Source organism: Corvus cornix, chromosome 1A, assembly GCF_000738735.6.
Source record: "Corvus cornix cornix isolate S_Up_H32 chromosome 1A, ASM73873v5, whole genome shotgun sequence".
NCBI lineage: Eukaryota > Metazoa > Chordata > Aves > Passeriformes > Corvidae > Corvus > Corvus cornix.
Window position 1 is genome coordinate 53,820,760 of NC_047057.1, and position 19,082 is coordinate 53,839,841.

General features: G+C 41.9%; 3 protein-coding genes across 6 annotated transcripts in view; 2 read left to right on the top strand and 1 right to left on the bottom strand.

Moving 5' to 3' along the window:
• ALDH1L2 (aldehyde dehydrogenase 1 family member L2) overlaps positions 1-6,872 on the top strand; it is a 29,030-nt gene extending 22,158 nt beyond the window's left edge. Inside the window, 10 exon segments of the mRNA XM_039571323.1 lie at positions 624-694; positions 800-905; positions 1,279-1,366; positions 2,084-2,177; positions 2,425-2,521; positions 2,968-3,066; positions 3,259-3,424; positions 3,810-3,915; positions 4,925-5,124; positions 6,083-6,872. Of these exon segments, the coding sequence (XP_039427257.1) occupies positions 624-694; positions 800-905; positions 1,279-1,366; positions 2,084-2,177; positions 2,425-2,521; positions 2,968-3,066; positions 3,259-3,424; positions 3,810-3,915; positions 4,925-5,124; positions 6,083-6,138 (1,083 nt within the window). The 3' untranslated portion in view covers positions 6,139-6,872.
• A 1,054-nt stretch (positions 6,873-7,926) lies between these two features.
• NOPCHAP1 (NOP protein chaperone 1) lies at positions 7,927-11,753 on the bottom strand. Its single transcript, XM_039571324.1, has 4 exons — positions 11,661-11,753; positions 10,878-10,964; positions 9,768-9,904; positions 7,927-8,583 (listed from the first exon to the last, which is right to left on the bottom strand). Exons 1-4 carry the CDS (start codon positions 11,728-11,730, stop codon positions 8,398-8,400), a joined length of 480 nt encoding a protein of 159 aa, XP_039427258.1. The 5' UTR covers positions 11,731-11,753; the 3' UTR covers positions 7,927-8,397.
• A 3,188-nt stretch (positions 11,754-14,941) lies between these two features.
• The window catches only part of SLC41A2 (solute carrier family 41 member 2), a 65,118-nt gene continuing 60,977 nt past the window's right edge, over positions 14,942-19,082 (top strand). Inside the window, exons 1-3 of one of the 4 annotated variants that reach the window (XR_005604448.1) lie at positions 14,944-15,104; positions 18,708-18,790; positions 18,982-19,065. The gene's annotated coding sequence lies outside the window, so the exon portion shown is untranslated. Of the gene's footprint in view, positions 15,105-18,707; positions 18,791-18,981; positions 19,066-19,082 lie in introns of all 4 variants that reach the window. The other 3 variants (XM_039570720.1, XR_005604446.1, XR_005604447.1) reach the window with 3 other exon arrangements.

Below are 19,082 nucleotides of genomic sequence, written 5' to 3' on the forward strand. Positions count from 1 at the left end.
GAAAAAGTAACTGAGGAATCAAAAACTAAAGCAAAATTAGAATTTTACCTAGAATGGGTCTCCCTGTCAATACAAAAGGATAGTCCACTTCCAGCTGGAGAATATGGATTTAGAATGTGACTCTAAATATCTAAGAAATCAGTTGAGGTATCCCAATGGATATGCTTGCTTGGTCAGCTCTTGATTATTCATGGCACAGAATGTCACTGTGCTCACCACACAGGTAAATGCAGAGACCTGTGCTTTGCTACAGTCTGACCAACGCTGGTGAATTTGCTTGATGGCAAAGCATGTGGCACACATTCAAGAGAATTTCCTCCAATGTCTTTGAGACCAATCAAGAATATCATCCAGCTTTTTTTTTTGTTCATCAGACCCTCACTTAATGTTCTCCCATCATGAATTGATTACAATATCCACAGTAGGAAATCATACAGCAGAAGCATCTGTGCCCCTTTCCCTGATGCAAAAATGCTTGTGGTTTTGAAGCGTACTCTGTAGCTTTCTGAAACATACTTACATGGCAAATATATTTATAATAAAAATTACTATATTTAATTTAATAGTAATATTACTAAATATTACTATTTATAATAAAAATCTGTCCCTCCTCTGTCTTTTAGGGTGCTACAATTCCAATTAACCAGGCCAGGCCAAACCATAATCTAACATTCACCAAGAAAGAGCCAATTGGGTGAGTATCACTTCTTTCTTCTTAGTGACAGCCTTGACATGCAGAAAAGCCATGGAAGAGCTGCCAGCAAATATGTAATCTCTCCATGTTTTTTCCTACCTGAAGTGTCTGTGCGATTATTATCCCCTGGAATTACCCACTGATGATGCTTGCATGGAAGAGTGCAGCATGCTTGGCTGCAGGCAACACCCTCGTACTCAAACCAGCTCAGGTAAGAGCAAAAAGGAATGTACAGATGGCCCGGATGCCCCTGTTCCGGCAAAATGATTTAGGCAAGATAGGAGATTTCACCCATAGATTAGTCTGTCATATGTACCCATGGATTGACTGTGTCATGTGTTGGAAAGTGCACATACAATAATACAAACTGCCATGGTGATACCAGATACTGATTGACTCCAGTTATGCTCCGGTGCTAATCTCATTTTCAAGAATTAATTTATTTCCACAAGAAGCCATCATTTCTAATTTGCCAATACTGTAAGAAGGTGAATATTGTATCAAAAATAAGATGTATTGAATATAAAAGGTATCATCGTGCATTTGATTAAAATAGGAGACCTAATCTAGATGTTTCTACTTAGGTCACACCTCTGACTTCCTTGAAGTTTGCAGAACTTTCAGCTAAAGCTGGATTTCCTAAGGGCGTTATAAATATTCTGCCTGGTTCAGGTAAAACTTCAACTCAACATTTTTCTGGGAGAGGTCATGCTAAAACTGGTGAACTTCTTCACCTTTTTGAAGACCTGTTACATAGGCATGTTCATAGGCACTAGGCTTGCATCTTTTCATGCAGCAATTTCACATGTTTCCAGAAGAGAATGGGAAAAATCTGGCTTCAGTTAGGGGTAAGAGCTGTCAGTCTATACCTTTTACAAGTTCACACAATTAACATGAACACTCTGGAAAATAATGTATTACAGAGAAACATGTTTCACTTGATTGTAAGACTTCAGTTTTTCTCCTAATTTTATCATCAAATGGAAGTATTTAAATGTGACTGTGAGACCTAGAGCGAGGTGCTAAGATGCATATTCATCAGTGTAGTCATGGTCCACACTGTGTTCCCTGATGTCACTATTTTCCTCCTTCCCCTAAGGAAGAAAAGTGACAAAGCAATTATATGGGGCAGGCCTGGTTACAAATTAGATTATTCCACCTACAGTGGATTATTAAGAAGCTCATTAGTCCAGACAGATGGGACAATTTGGAGATGCTAACAGGATCCAAGTTTTTCACAGTCATAGGAATAAAGCCGCAAATATAAATAAGGATGTGATACTGTATTTGATTTGTGGTGTTAGTTCCTTCTGTGTTACAGTGCTGCTGCTGGAGTAGTAAAAATTGCCCATGTACCATCCAGTTACACTGCTTTCCTCACCCTGATAGGTGGCTTAGTGGGACAGCACCTCTCTGAGCATCCAGACGTTCGCAAAGTAGGATTCACCGGTTCAACACCAACTGGGAAACAGATCATGAAGAGGTACTCTCAGCAAAAGATTCATAAATAAACCCTGCTTAGTCTGGTTCTGAAATATCTTACTAGATATATTGTGCACGTAGAAATAATGAAAAAGTAACTGCATATGGTCGTTTACCACTATGTAGAATTCTACTAAGTCACTATCGGACAATAGAGGTTTATACATTTTCACTAGTTATGATTCAAAGGAAATAAGGGAATAAGATATTAAAAATTTGGTTTATATGACCATTTTTATTTTTTACAGTGCAGCTGCTAACCTGAAGAAAGTTTCTCTCGAACTTGGTGGCAAATCACCATTGATCATATTCAGTGACTGTGAACTTGACAGAGCTGTTAAAATGGTAATGTTACTTTGAAGTAAAATATATTCAAAGACCTTGTGGTACATCCTCACAGTGTTGCAATATTCTTCTTGACTTGCCAAAAAGAATACCAGGGATCCTTTGCATGAAAAACCTTCAGATGTTTCTTTATGCCAGCACAATTTAACTGTTCATGCTGCCCCAAAAAGTACTACAAGCAATATACATTAGAAATTACAACAAAACAAAGAACTGAGCTCCCTATTGCCATATAGTTTTTAGTTCACCATCAATCATAATAATTCACCTTACCTACCAGCCATATTTTGTTCAAACTTCATAAATAAGATGTTGTATTGGTGATATTCTTTTACATAAAGCATTAGACTTTTAGGGTCACAAACACTGAATGCAACCTAACGGAACAGAATGAAAGGCAGACTGAACAAAATGCATATAAATATTCATGTTTTTTTCCTGATCAGGGTATGGGTGCAGTATATTTCAACAAAGGAGAAAACTGCATTGCAGCTGGCAGGCTGTTTGTGGAAGAATCAATTCATGATGAATTTGTTAGAAAAGTGGTAAGATATTCAAAGATTAAAGTTAAGTAAGTAGATGTTTTACTGTGGCAGAAAGATCCATGAGTTTTATAGACACTTGTGTTTCTTATTTTCAGTTGCTTAATTTCTCATTATAGCTTATGATAGACAATGCTGCTTCTCAACAACTTTTTGCTATGTTACGTAACTTCATTTTAATTGGGTAACCCATAGGTTGAAGAAATAAAAAAGATGAAAATCGGTGACCCACTTGACAGATCTACAGATCATGGTCCACAAAATCACAAGGCACATTTGGAAAAGCTGCTGCAATACTGTGAAACTGGAGTCAAAGAAGGAGCCACTCTGGTGTACGGAGGAAGACAAGTATGTAGGCCAGGTAAAACACTTTCCAGAGGTATTTGGAACTTCTATGCTTTATGCAAGAGCTGTCACGATTATCTCAGCTGTATTTTGAGGAGTTGCAATATCATGGGAACAGTACCAGGTAAGCCCACAATACCACAGGGCTTTCACAGCTCGTATTATGTGAAGCTGTGCAAATGAAGTGTAAGTTACAATATCTATTGCTACGGTCTGTCCTCTTTTTTTCTGCCATTTCTCTTGAAATGCATGCATTTCCATTCATACTTCATTCATATCTATTTTCTATTTCAAGTTGCAAGTTATTTATGACCTCAAAGTATGGGACAGAGATGGCCTGGACAACAGCAAACCCTTAAGCACTTTTACCATGCTCAAAAGCTGCTCTATGCTCTCTTTAGGTTTCTTCATGGAACCCACTGTATTCACAGATGTTGAAGACCATATGTATATCGCCCAGGAAGAATCCTTTGGCCCTGTGATGGTGATCTCTAAATTTAAAAATGGGTATGTTCTCATTTGGTTACTGTTAGAAACTTTATTTTCCCATTTTCACCTAAGGGAAGAAGTGATAGCATACAGAATATTTTATTAAATCTTGTTAGACCAATCTGAATACCTGGTAGTATTCAGGGAAATGTTTTACTGAAGTTTATGTGGTAACTGCAATAGCTTGATCAAATTACAAAATGTGTATTTTTCCCAGTGGAATTACTTATTTTTTTGTGTTACAGAAGACTGCAGTGTTGTGTATGGTGTAATACTAGCCCATTACTGTTGCAAATGAAAATTCCTCTGTGTATTTTGTAAACTGTCGCTTCTAATATCTTTCATTCCAGATCATAAGAATTATTTTACATACAGATGAGATTAAAACCCTACATAGAATCTTAATATAAGTGTTTCCATCAGGTTTCCCCTTCTGTAGTTTGATAATGAAGTTAAGAACCAGCCATGTAGATAACTCTTCACATCCATAATTATGTAGTCATAAGGGACTGTGCTGAATTTTTTAAAGTTTTAAACTACTACTGATTTTTGAAACTGTATGGAGATGAGATGCGGCTAGAAAACGGCACTCTGGAAATGGCCTGGGAGTTGTGTCTTGATAGAAGTTTGAATTTCAGCTTACATTAACTTGTAAGGCTGGACAAAATTTTAGCAAACTGATTCATCATCTGCTTTACAGGCATTTTTGTATTGCTCTAATTCCCAAGTTGTACAGTAGCTGAGCAAAGTCGTATGCATACAGCAGCATTTCCCGTGGCATTTCTCAGTATAGATATTAACTGTTGAGATGTGAGGTTAAAAACTTCACAAGCTTGAAGCAAGGGTGTGAATTTCCATGGATCTGTCAGATTGACACACATATTTGCCCTTGGTAAGTCATCTTTAAAAAAGCTCAGTGGAGAAGAAAGGCCATGGGAAAAGTTGCTTCAATGACACTGAAGGTGGAAGGTTGCTAACACTTGTTTATTTTACCTAGTTGCAATTAGATAATTTCTTTCCCCCATAGGGATGTCGATGGAGTATTGCGACGGGCAAATGCCACAGAATATGGCTTAGCTTCAGGAGTTTTCACAAAAGACATAAACAAAGCTCTCTACATCAGTGAAAAGCTAGAAGCTGGGACAGTTTTTATTAACACATACAACAAAACTGATGTGGCAGCACCATTTGGTGGATTTAAGCTGTCTGGCTTCGGGAAAGATTTAGGTAAGTGGTCTCCCTCCCTCATTTCTCATCTCAGAGTCCTAATCAGTGAAAGAAGCACTTTGCCTGGGTACAGTGTACCTAGTAAAACATGAACTATGGGTGCGTTTCCTGCATCTCCTACATTCCTCCAACTACAGTAATCCAATTCCTCTCCCTTTCCTAAATATTCCCACCTCAATACTTCCCATTCAGCCTTTCCTGTACATTTGTGAAATGATGCTATAGCTCTGTGAGCAGACAAATTACAGCTTGTCCAGAGCTGTGTACAGGCTACAAAATGTTGCCAAGTAACAAGGGTATTGGCCAAAATATTTTTTCCCTCAGAAAAATGCTGATTAATGTTTCTCCTCTGAGTAAGAGCATGGTAAACATTTTTATACCTTAAAATGTCACCAAAAATTGCCAAAAGCCACAGAAAAAGATGCATTAAAAATATTTTCTTTTCAAAACAACTTTTTTAGAAAAGTGAAGTCTACTCTGCCAAAGAAACTTCACAAGTCTGGAAAGATCAAGCCTCATGGCACAGAAAAAAGGAAAACCAAATTACATTCACACAACAGATTTTTGCCTTTGGAATCTCCAAAGACATTTCCTGAAACCAAAATGTCTGATGGTATCAGGGAAAAAAAGATTACTGATTTTTACACAGCTTCTCTATCTATGAACTTTAATAGAGGCAAAGCAAAGCTCATAAATTCAGCTCTGGGCCCCTGGTGGCCATCTAGAGACTGCTGCTGCTGATGGTTAAATTCCAGTTCCTTTTTTCTTCAACATCTGTCGGGCCTGGCCTCTTGTCAAACCAGTTCTGTAAATCACAGTGGGAAGGTAATTAGTTTCCATTGTTCCTTAAGGACTCAAATATTGGCTACAGTGTTTCAAATTTTTTCTTAATAATAGTTACAGCTTGACAAAATTAATTTAGCTGCTGTTCTAATGGGTGAATATTGTGCTTGTACAGGTGAAGAAGCTCTTCATGAATATCTCAGAACCAAAGCCATCACTGTGGAATATTAAAGTAACAGCTTCACTTGGGAAGTGAACTTTCAGCAGTTTCAATCTTGATGACTACATGAAGCACTCTGCCGCGCGTAGAATACGCTGTCTGCAGTGCTACAACCAACCAAACAAAACAAAACAGTCATTCTATGGATAAGTTTCTATAAATTAGGTCCAAATTTTAGTCTGACAGACAATGGCTTTTGGAAATTACCCTGAAGCTATTTAAATTATGCAGCAGCAACAGTTGGTAGCACAATTTCCCCTCATCCTCCCAGATAAAAAAACCCCAAGAATATGGTTCAGTTTATTTTTTTTAAATAGAACTGAAGAATAAGTTCTCACATACCTACTTCATACTTCTGCGACATAATGTTTACGTGATCATTTTAAATCCTTAGTCATTAGGCTTTTAAAGTTGAACTAAAATATACTGATTATGCCATTTTTGCTATAAACCAGTTCAGGTTTTATGGTAGCAATTAAACACTCTGCTCTGGTGACTTTTCAGCAGTACAGAAAACCTTTGTGCCATAAGAAGTAAATCAATGCAAGGAAGTGCACTTACTATGATCTTTGTATAGTACATACAGAGTTCAACATTGGTGTTAAACTATGCATATCAAGCTAAAGTTGCTGAAAATATTTTCTACCTTTTTGTTGATACAGAATGTGTGATCTGCCTGCAATTTGAAAGGTGGTTACATTAATGGATTAAAATCACTTTTTGTGTCTGTGCACATGGACTGTAATCACTGTTTCGTACTGCACGATTATTACTTTGTATTTCACACTTTTGGTTTTTTTTTTTTAATCTGTGGGAAAATCCCTTGTAAAATGTCCAAGGTCTGATGTTGGCTTTCAAACTTTTTTCAGTTTGGAAGAAATTTTCTATAGATTGAGACCTTATTTAACTAAGCCTGTTAAGACTCCTTGCTCTTAGAATGCAAAAACACCCAAAGCTTCATCTATCTGTGGGCTGCCATTAAAGGTAGCAGTCTGATTCTTTGATTCCCATCCTACCCCTTCACTAAAATGTTCTGTGGTTTAATCAGTAGATCATCTCCATCCTGTATTTAAGCCACACTGTAAAAGAAAGACCAGAATCCTTGTTATTTCTTACTGGAAATATTACAGAAACAGATATTAAAACTAGAACTTTAAGTATGGGATTCAAAATAAATTCTATAAATAACTGCAGGTTTCAAGTCAAATATTAAGTTTAATATTTGAGCAAATACAGCATAGAAAAATTTTACTTTAATGGTGTAGAAAATAGAAAGTTCCTTTAAGAAACAGTGACATCCAGGAGCACGACAGATACTTCTGAAATGCAAACTGATCTGTGAAGTAAATGCAACAGCCCAAACCATTGTAATTAGATCAATCTGAGGTAAGTATGAATGAGACACACTGTCACAGATTCTGGTTTCACAATTGTGTCAAGCCAAATTAAGCACAGGCCAGCTGAAAATTCACCTCTTTATCCTTCTGAAAATGACGGATGTTAACAAAATGGAGATTGGAAACGTGGCAGGGAAATTGGGGGATGAAAAGTGTAGCTTAAAGCTATCGTGACACCCCATAGGCAGACTTGATCCTTTGAGTATGGAAGGTATTTGCACCACATGAGCCTGTAACCCTCCCGAGCTGGTGTGGAGCTCAGTGCAGGCACACAGGGTAAGCAATCCTCTGCTGAACTCTCTCGTCATGGCTGTCCTTACCCAGGCTGGCTCAGCTAGAAACGAGCTCAGCCACTGCTCCAGTGCTCAGCAGTCACCGTCAGGAATGCAATGCAGACATACCTCTGGGGTACTTAAGGATCATGTTTAATATTGAAGATAGTGTACATAGCACTTCACGGGACATGGAATATAAAACGAAAGCTTTTTTCCTAGCTAAGTCTCTCTTGCCCTTGAAGCAAAAACTTCTTCTATCAATCATCCTATTAAAAAAAAAAGTCTTTCTTCAATAAAGGAACAGAACAAGAGTTTTAACTTTCAAGTGCCCCTTACGCTAGCTGTTTTCTTAGTGTAATCTACTATGAAGTCCACTTCCCTGTTATTTGATGAATCAAATCACACTTAATTCTTCAGAAATCCAGCCTCCCACAGTCATGAGTGGATTCTGAACTCTCCAGAATCCAAATCTATAGCATTTCACAGGATCCTGAGAGATGCTGCACTGGGAAACAAGGTGGTTTTAAGGGCCAACTCTTCAAAGTGAGAAAACATGATTTGGTTGCTTTGGAGTTTTTTAAAGTAAAATAAAATGGCTTTACTCATTCTCTTTGCTGTCCAAAATTTCTATTTTGCCCTTTTCTCCCTTTTGTTTAGGAAACTTAATGTTGTCTATTGTCACTTCATCTGTTACAGCATCATCTTCATCAGATTCTGAGTCATCTTCTGAAGTCAGCAACTCTTCATCTGTATCAGAATCACTCAGTTCAACTACAGCCACATTCTGGAAAAAAAAGATCTTGGTTAACACATTACATATACTATTTATATATATATATATACATGCATATATACACACACACACACTATAGCACTTCTATCACTGGAGTAAAACATAAGGCAAACACACTAAACAGCCTGCTACCATAAGAAAACCACAGTCACAATAAAAAAGACCTCTGGGTTTTCCTAGGATTATGATGCATATCATGAAGAGATTCCTAAATATTTAAATTGCAATTTATATTGGCTTATAGCAAATCTAAGGCCATATTTATATCACTATCCAAGAAAGAACTGAGTGCATAGCTGATCTCAGATTGTCAAAATCAGGTATTTAAACTGATGAGAAGCAGGCATCAATACCACTTTTCAGTAAAAAATTTAATTGAAACCATTTAGTGCATACGGGGTCATGACAAATACACAGACACACACACACACACACATATATATATATTTATCAATATAGTTCATATCTTATAACGTAATAGTACTCAGGGCACTACAACTAGTCTAAAACAGCAAGTAGTTTAAACCACCAGTATACTTTTTGAAGTGATCTCCTATATCCATATACAGAGCCATGATTTTTGAGGTCTGCTTAGCCAGAAGGCACTTGGCTGGATCATGCACATATATCACCTTTCTTATATAGGCATGTGGCTGCAGCACTTCAATTAAAACCAGAAAGAAAATATTTATGTTACTGTAAATAAATAGATAAATACCAGCAACAAAGGATCACAACAACACTAACAACTTTTCTAAACCCAAGATCTAGTCAGTCCTAAAAATAATGACAGAGCAGAGCTGAAAGCCAGTAATTACACTTACACTAAAGCCTCCTGTTAAGCCTTACTAAGCCTCATATTGTCCAGTTGCTAAACCAAATTACCTATGAGACTTTTAAAATACAATTTGTGACTTTTGATTCAGAGTTGTTGATTCAAAAGTATGTCTTATTCTGTTCTTAAACTACTTTATCCCCAGTGATTAAATTCTGCAAGTATGAAAACCAGGATGTAAATTTCAACCAAATAAGCATCCTTATTATATATAAGTTTTGAATTAGCAGATCACAGACTATGGTAAAGACTTCACTTTATCTATCATATTACTCATTCTAAGATCGAGGAGTTATTTTAATCCCATCTAAATTTATGTTAAAATAAAAAACGTATTTACCATTTCTATAACTTTTTCTGTTTCACTGTCTAGATGTTCAATATCAAACTGATGAGCTGGTGCAGTTACCATTTTTCTCTTGAGCTCATCGTTTGCCTGGGCCATCTGTGGTAAAAAGCTCTGTACTCGGTCCAAAACTGAAAAAAAACCAATTATCACATTTATATAAAAAAGTTAAAGAGATGCCCATTAGTGTTCACATTTATACCTCAGAAATGAGCCTTTAAACAGATTCCATTTCAACTGTAATTTCCAGCCATCTACAATAATTAAGTATAGACTGAAGGCCTCAAAGAAGATGGAAAAATTAGCTGTAGCAGATGCCATGATAGACTAATGAAAGGTCTACACAATTGACTAAAGAAATTTTGAAATTAAGATGGTGGGAGAGAGATGGAAACTCCAGGCTGAAGTATAAAGCACTTATCCTCTACAGCTCAGTGGGACTTCACAAGAATTTTAAGGTAATCAATGCAATTAGGAGAATCACACTCCTATGCCTTCCACAGAGGAAGACAGTATTTTCACCTCCAGAGTTTCTTCAAATAAACTGCTCCACACATGGAGATGAGCCAAACAGTTTGCTTTCTTTGAGAAGAGGTACTATTCCAGGTGAGCTCCACAAAAGGAAACAGGTATAATCTACCTTTGAAACACTGTCATCTTTGTAGAGACTTTTATCTAACAAAGAATTTGATGTAACAATCTTTTTTAATTTCAGCTCGATCACAAAGCAGAGAACAAAATAAGTTGACAGGAACCCTTTTTAAATTAAATGCTTTTATACAACAAATATATCATACTGACAAATTACTTCTAAAAAGAAATAAGAAGCCCAAGGAACAACTCTGCACTGGGAAAGAACAATCTGTCCCTAAAACTTAGAGCTGTAATGCCTAGCATTGCAAAATCTAATTTTTGCAGCAGCAGCACTTACATGACTCACCAGCGGGACATGGAACTGTAATGGGAGGAGGACCTACCACCTGTAGACACTGAACACAAGAGCTTCTCCCTTTACCTATGCAAGGAAAGCACTGAAGCCAAAGTTCTGTCACAAGTGTTACCTACTACTTGACACAGTTACAGTACAAGCTCCTCCTTACTTACCACTGCTCCTTGGCAATTTAACCGTCTGTAAAGTTGTGGTCTTGTTGCTGCTACATTTTGAATTGATCAGCAAAATGTCTTCCAGCCCTGCAAACAAACAAATAAGTATTGCAGTGCTTAAGCTGACAAGTTCTCCGTAATTGTCATCTGCTTTTGCTGTTTTTGGAAGAAATACTGCGCTACAGGGGCCACAGCTCTCACCCTGCAGGTCACCTCTTACACACTCCTTAAGTTTAAGCTAAAGTTCCTTAAGCTGTTTTTGAGCCAAAGATTGATTAACCGAGAGTTATAACGCATAGAAAAACTACCTGCAACACCCCACAGCAAGGCATGGTGCGGTGGGAGCTGAGGCGTGCCAGCCGCACCGATTTAAATCCCTCCCCTCATCTGCGTGGTGCCAATGCCCTCCGCTATCTGAGGGCAGCAGCAGCGCCGCAAAACCCAAACGATACCAGGGAATTCGGCATTAATTAGCCACATTAATCCTTATGACCACCAACGGAGCCTTCCGCCCGGTATCATTAACTAAAGCGAAGCGTTCTGTCTTTTAAACTTTTTTTCTGGTCTTATAAAAACGTTGTTACGACTGCCCATCGTTTAACGTGGATTTCCCCGCTTATTTACTTCGCGTTACCACAGCCCTGCCTGGGAAAGCAGCTCTTCAATGCACGCGGGATGCAATCACGAGTGGATCACCAGCAGCCCGGCGGCCTGACGAACCCCTCCCTTGGGCTGCCTGCCCGAGTCGAGCCCCCGCTCGCTGGTGGCCGCTGCCGGACTCACCTGGTCGGCGCCCCACGTCCAGCAGCTCCCGGGAGGCTGCGAGCCCCGCCGCCCCGCCGGGCCCCGCCATGCGCCCGCCGGCACGGAAGTGGAGCGGCCCACGCCCTAGGCGGCGGCGCGGGGCGCGCCCCCTACCGGACGGGAGGAGCTCGGCGGCGTGAGGGGCCGGCACTGCCGCCCGCAGCCGGGCGCGACAGCGGGGACAGCGCGCCGCGGAGACCGTCATGAAACGATTTAAACCTTCTGAAATCCAACAAGGGCAACTGCAGGGCCCTGCGCCCGGGGAGGAATAACCCCGCTACAGGATGGGGGCCGACCTGCTGGGAAGCAGCTCTTCTCTGCAGAGAAGGACCTGGGGGTCCTGGTGGACAACGAGCTGTCCATGAGCCAGCAGCGAGCCCTGGGGGCAAGGAGGTCCGTGGTGTCCTGGGGTGCATTAGGAAGATCATTGCCAGCAGGTCAAGGCTGGTGATCCTGCTCCGCTGCTCAGCCCTGGTGAGGCACCTCTGGAGTGCTGTGTCCAGTTCTGCGTGCCTCAATACGAGAAGGGACATGGAGCAGGTCCAGCAGAGGCAACAACGATGATTAAGAGACTGAAGCATCTTTTTAAAAGGAAAGGCTGAGAGAGCTGGAGGCCTGTTCAACCTCAAGAAGAGATGACTGAGAGAAGACCTCGTCAATGTACATAAGTATGTAAAGGGAGGGTGACAAGAGGATGGAGCCAGGCTCTGCTCAGTGGTGCCAAGCAATAGGACAAGAGACAACGGGGAGAAACTGATGCACAGGAAGTTCCACCTGAACATGAGGAAGAAATTCTTTACTGTGCAGGTGACCACACACTGGAACAGGTTGCCCAGAGAGAGTGTGAAGTTTCCCATACTGGAGATATTCAAGAACTGTTTGGACACAATTCTGTGCAAAGTGCTCAAGGACAAGCCAGCTTAAGCAGGGAGGTTGGACCAGATGATCCACTATGCTCCCTTCCAACCTGACTGATTCTGTGATTTGGCACAAAAAGTCCATCCCTTCACCTGGAAGAGCCATGAGCATGTGGAACCAAGCTGCCAGCAGGTAACGTCACCTGAACGCCTGCCAGTAGTTGCTTATCTCTGAAAACTTGCCCATTTTCATTTTCAGAGTTTGACAAATGAATCTAAAATTAAATATCAGAGCCTGAGGGAGTTTTAGTCATCCTTTGGAAAAGAAACTTACACAACCACCAAGTTCAGTTGACACTGGCCAACCTGTTATTCAGGATTTGTTCCTCAGTTTATGTCCTTATCTGTTCTGCAGCTTCTGTCCTTTCACATCTAGACAGTGTGAAAACTGCAAAAAGAAAACTGAATGGTTCATAGGAAACAAGATGGGAAGCCCAAGATGAAAATGAGAAAAAATAGTAATCAGGTAAGTGGTGTTTATAGGCTCTCATTGCAAAGAACACAGGAAAAAACCCAACCACACAATCACCCAGATTCCAGTCTCTTGGAATAAACATGAATAAGAAGCAAACCTTCTGCAAGGCCTCAAGCAAGAGACCACCCTGCTGTTTTCCTGACAGACTGGCCCAAACAAGTGTCCTGTGTCACTTCCTCAGCCCACCCACAGTGCCAGCTGCATTCCACTGAATTTGCTACCTGTTTTTCACCTTTCTACCCAACTATGCTCCAGAATTTCCATTTTCCAGAAAAATCCCATTGCTAGCTTTAATGACTGAAAAATCTTGAGGGCTGAGGTTTTTGCCTTGGGCCTCAAAAGTGAGTCTTTCTGAATTTGTACACAACCCAAAATAATAGTGTGTGAACCTCAAATAATATATTTCATCCATGGGTATTATGTGATTTCCATGGAGGGCGGGGCATAATGCTGTCAAGGAACCTGCAGTAGGGAGTGATGAAGTGATTGCCCAAGATAACCAGACAAGCAATTAGAAAAGCCAGAAACAGCACCCTCAGGTGCTATTCCCAAACCTCAGGTTTACAGTCTAACCTGTTGACAACAGAAGCAGACGTGATCTTTATCTGATTTGTAAGGCGGCCCAACTAAGTATCCATGCTGTGTAACACCTGAGCACACACAAAGCATGGATATATACAGTTCCTACAAGGATAGGGAAACAACAGCTCTGTAGCCCAAATCCCCAATAAATTCAGGCTTGAGACAGCTGAATTAATAGCTCCGAGCTTTGGGCTGCTTCATTCATTTAAGGTGGTATCGACTTGAGTGTTCAAGCTGATGCTGTATGTTTCACTCTTGTAGCACAGAATGTTTTGGCCCCACTCCTGCAAATGCATTTCCCTGTGCTTAAGCTTCTGCTATTCCACACATCCCCACCACACCTAGCTCCAGTTTATGGCAGGTACTTGGTGATTTGCCCGTGCTGTCTTTTTTTTCTCTCTGTAGACATGAAAAGGGATGCTGTAGGCTCAGCTGCTGTCACCGTCATTAAATCTTCTCTTTTCATCCTCTTTTTTCCTTTCTTCTCTTTCACCTTCCTGTTAAGGCATCCTTCACCACTTCAAAGCGTTGAGCAACAACTGAGGAATAAAACTAGTAATGCACAAAACTAGAAATGCACAAATTTAGCTGGCTTGACTGTTTTGATGTATTAATATAAAGTGTTTCTCAGCACAGGAGTCCAGCAAGGCCTTGGCTCCATACTTAGTTAAACAGAGGCAGCTGATGTCATGGAGTTAACTCACAGACTTACACACTGTGTGCAAGGTGTACAACCTAGCTGGGCAAGAACATGGATATTCCAACTGACCCTAAAACTTAAAAAAATGGGATTCCCGAGGAAGCTGCTTTTAGCCAGCTGGCAGAAAAGAGCGGCAATGTCCTGGTAGCTGGCAGTCAGGAGTCAACCGGCGACCCGTGCTCTTGTCGCCAAGAAAGCTTCTTCGAGTGGAAGCAAAGGCACCGCCACCGCTGGCTCCGCCCGGGGAGCGCCCTGGAGCCCCACTCCCCAGTGCTTTGTCTCCCCCGGCTGCGGAGCACCGGCCGGGCCCTTGCGGAGGCAGCGAGCCGGGGGGTGCAGCTTCGCCCCCCGCTACCGCCGAGGGGCGGGGGGATGGCGCAGCGGCAAGGGGACGCCGGCGGGTCCCGCAGCGGATGTCAGGCAGCGGGGGCTCCCCCAGGGGCCGGACTGCGAGGGACCGCAGGCACGGCACGGCGCCCCGTCCCGTCCCGTCCCACGGGCGGCGCGGGGCGGCGGCGCTCGGCTCCTCCCTCCCTCCCCCGCCCGGCGGCGGCTCGGAGCTGCCGGTGGCGGCGGCGGCGGCTCTGCGCATCACGGGCCACATCATCGCGGGGGCCGCCCGCTTCCGCGCCTGCTCAGTGGCGGCGGCGCTCACCTAGCGCGGAGCTGTCACCGCCGCCGGGCTGCTCCCTCCCCGCCGTAGCGATGGAGCGCGACCCCGCGACGCTGCCGGCACCGCTCTCGCCCAGGTGAGGGGAGGGCGCGGCCCGAGGGGGCGGCGCGGGGAGCGAGGGCAGAGGGACCGGGCGGGCCGGGGACCTGCCGCTCCGGGCCGGGGGAGGCGGCGGGGGCGTGGGCGGGAAAGTTTCCTGGCGAGTGGCGGAGCCCCCCGAGCGCCGCGCCGGCCCGCCCCGATGCCGGGGTGCCCAGGGCTGGGGGGCTCTCGGTGCCGCCCGCCTCCCGCCCCGGCCGGTGTTCCCCGGGTGCCGCGGGGCTCGTCTTCCCCGTGCTGCGGGCCCCGACACTCCAGCCCGCCCTTGTCCCCCGGCGCCGGGCGGGCTCCGCTGCTCGCCGGCCGGGCCGATGTCCTGCGTCCGGAGCGCGGATGCTGCCTCGCGTTTGGCCGCCCGCGCCCCGGTACTCTGCGCTCCTCAGAGCCCCACAGCGGGTATTCATCATGTGCGCGTAATTATGCACTGCTCCAGGTAGCCTGGACAATGAGCCTTTTCTTTGGTTTCTCTGTGCCTGCACAAGACCTGCCCAACATTCCCAGTAGCCCCTATTCCGTGGCACTTTTTACGTCCGTATGTGCAGGCAGTTCTGTTCCCACCTTTGCACCCATAAAAACGTGCCAGACTCTGTCACCGCAGATGCAGTGCTAGACAAGCATGAAACCTCTGCCTGAACAGCACAGGTACAGACTTCAACCATCGCGTCTTCTTTGTTTACAAGCATTGTAAATTAACGTGTGATGGTACATTTATTCTCTTTCCATACTTTTCTGCCAAAACATAGGAGCTTTTTGTGATTTATTTCACTTTACTTTCTACTCTCTCATTAATTCTCCATGAAGTTCAGGTTGTAGTTGTCTATTTCTTTACTGTCAGTGAATGTTATAATTTCTGCTTCCCCCAGCCCATTGTCCAGGGTATAGTTGTGTATCTTCTTCACTCACATTTGAATCCAGGTTATAGACAATGAAATAATTGTTAATCTTTAGGAAGAGTCCTAGCAATGTTTAGCAGACATGCCTAGTTACCCTCACTTTAGCAGTTCAGCAATGTGGGTAAAAAGATGAGAGCAGGTAGGATGACCTGTTCTGGCAGCATTCCCTACATCTGCTACCCTAAAGAGGTTGTGAAACTGGATCCATAAATATTGCAATATGCCTGGTAGACACTTCAGGAGGAAAAATAACAGCGTATCATTTTCTTTTCAAATACCTGTATGATATTATCCACAAAAAACAATGTGAAGTCTGTGTCCTAGTGCCTGAGTTAATAAGTAATTAATCTCTCCTTGGTGATGACAGTAGAGACCTGTAATCAGGATCCCAAAGAGTAGTTAGGATTCATCCTGGTAAGTATGTATCGGTTACTTAATCTAGAGGACTGCATTATCTCTTACATTTCATACTTTCTGACCTGCTTTTGGTGGGCTGAAGGATGTGATTTGCGTGGTATTTTTCATGCTGGTATTCCATTTGGGTCATTTTACAACCAACCACATTTCACAGCCTTGCTGCTGTGTTTTGACTCTGTTTTGTTCTCTTCTAGATGAGTTGCTTTAAAAGTGCAGTCAAACCAAGTCTTTTTCTCACATCTGCTTTGCTCTTTCTTGGGGCCAAAATCGAAAGCTGCCGTGTTCAGGAAGTGGAATGCAGCAGTCTCAAACTTGTCTGAAAACTGAGCCTGGGGCTGGCAGGTCTTACTGTCAAGAAGGCATCTGGAGGTTTTTTAATCTGGTTTTTCCCCCTTGTGATTTGTTTCTTTTGCTGTTAATTTAACCAGCAACTGCCATACAATAAACACAGTTTACTTCATAATACTTAAAAATGGTATGTAATGGTCTTATATCTGCCTTGCATACAACATTTGTTAATTTTCAGCATGTTTTACACTCTTTAACACTCAATATCTGGTATAAGTAATCTTGTACTTACTGGTTTCCGGATTCTATGTAATGGTTAATGATAATACCACCTGTTTACTCTCTATAATGCTGAGGTGATATGATGTAGCTTTCCCTTTCTGCTGATATGCCCACTACACTAATGTAAATGATTAGCCATGGCTGTGATAAGGGTATCAGTGTGATACTGGCACTTGTATGTATAATCAACACGATAGTGGAGAAGAAGCCATGCAGATCCCTGTATCACCTGTATTCTGAACTTCAAAAATGCCCCCAAAACCTCACATTTCCACCTTTACAGAATGTCAGAATTGCTGAGGTCAGAAAGAATCTCAGGTAATTTTCTATTCAGCCACCTCTGCTCAGTAGGGTCAAGAAGAACAGGTTGCTTGGGGCCGTGTCCAGTTTGGTTTCAAATATCACCAAGGATGAAGTCTCCAGAACCTGTTTGAACCGGTGGTAAAAACCCCCAGCTTTTTCTTATGTTTCAGTGCCATTTCCAGTGTTTCAATTTGTGCCTGCTACCTCTCATCTTTTCAGTGAGAAGAGTCTGGTGTCATCTCTGAAGACACAAAAAGAGTCTTTCAAGCTGGGGAATAATCCAGTTTCATCTTTGCTTATTATGGCAAAATATTAAAGTTCAGTGTTTCGTTAGCATTTCTTATTACTTTCCTGAATCCCCTTCCAAGGCTTGTTCTTGTCCTGAGAGGCATTTCTCAGACAGACATGTTTACACAATTGTATTTTATTGTGGACTGCCTAGAAGTGCAGTGCAGAGATTATTATTACTTTACAAGACCACCTGTAAAAAATGTTGGCAACTTTTAGGACAAACAGGTTTCGACTGTGGTGTTATTTGCTTTGGGTCCTGTGAAAGCCCTCAGAATTATTTAGATAGATGTTATCTTTTGGTTCTGTTAGCCAAACTCTGAAAGAAATTAGAAATTTCCCTAGACCTAGACTTTGATAAGTATTTGTTTTAGCCTGTCATAATGTTGACTCAACAGAAATTTCATGCTTGATTCTTCCTCCTTCCTGTTTTTTTAAAGGGTCTTAAAAGGTCATGGTGATTTATTGTGTTCACGCTTAAAATGAATTGTTGGCAGTCTAATATCTATCTGATCAAATTTAGCTGTAGGACCCGGTCCCTTAATCCTGCTAATGCTAGATGTCCTTTAAACCAAGGGAAAGTATGGAAGAAGCATTTTCTTTCCCATGCTCTGGAGAACAGCATTATAGGTGTGTCTGAAACAATGTGGACAATTCTTTGGGCAATAGTGAAGAGAGTTCTTTGAGCTTCTTCCTGAGCAGTTTAATTTTTTTGATCATTTCATCTTTCTCAGATGAATCAAGCCAATCAAAGGTGAAGGATGGAAAAATGTGATCATGATCAGGTGTTCGGTTTCACAGCTGAAGTACCTGAGATTTTTCTAAAGCAGCTTTGCATTTCCAAAAGTCAGCATCTCTCCCACCTTGTGCTCCTATTTTCTACAGCAATTATTTCTGCCTGACCATCATGTATACTGTTTCCATGTGTATTTTTTAAATTGCGGTGTGCATCAGTTGTATTTATCCTTACAGGTAAAATTGGCTTGCTCTCTGTTGGATTGCCAAGTGTCTCATTTTTCAGGAACATATCTTTGGCAAATGGCAGGATATGGCTGTATTTCCTATTTATGTTTACAAAGCTGGTTTTTTATGTTTGTGTATGCTTGCAGGACTGAGAGACAGAGAGAGGTGGGAAGTACACAGTAATTGTCATGTGGTATAAAATGTATGAAGGAAAAGAACGAAATTAAATGTAAGTACTTATGAAACAATAAGGAAGAGGGAATTATTATTTTCATAGCTTGGGCATAGCTCATTATTTTGTCTGTAGGGACAAAGACAAGGTGCCCTTTCATTTCATATATAATATGCCAGATATGATAAATCTGAAGCTGCTTCCTGACTTCTCAAAGGATCTTTGTCTGTCTTTTTTTTTTTTTTCAGTACTTCATCTTTTTCTGTAACCTCCAGATTATATGTCAAGAAACCAGAACCACTTATCTCCTCTTCCTACAGAGACTGGGAGAGGTATTTTTGAGATTTTA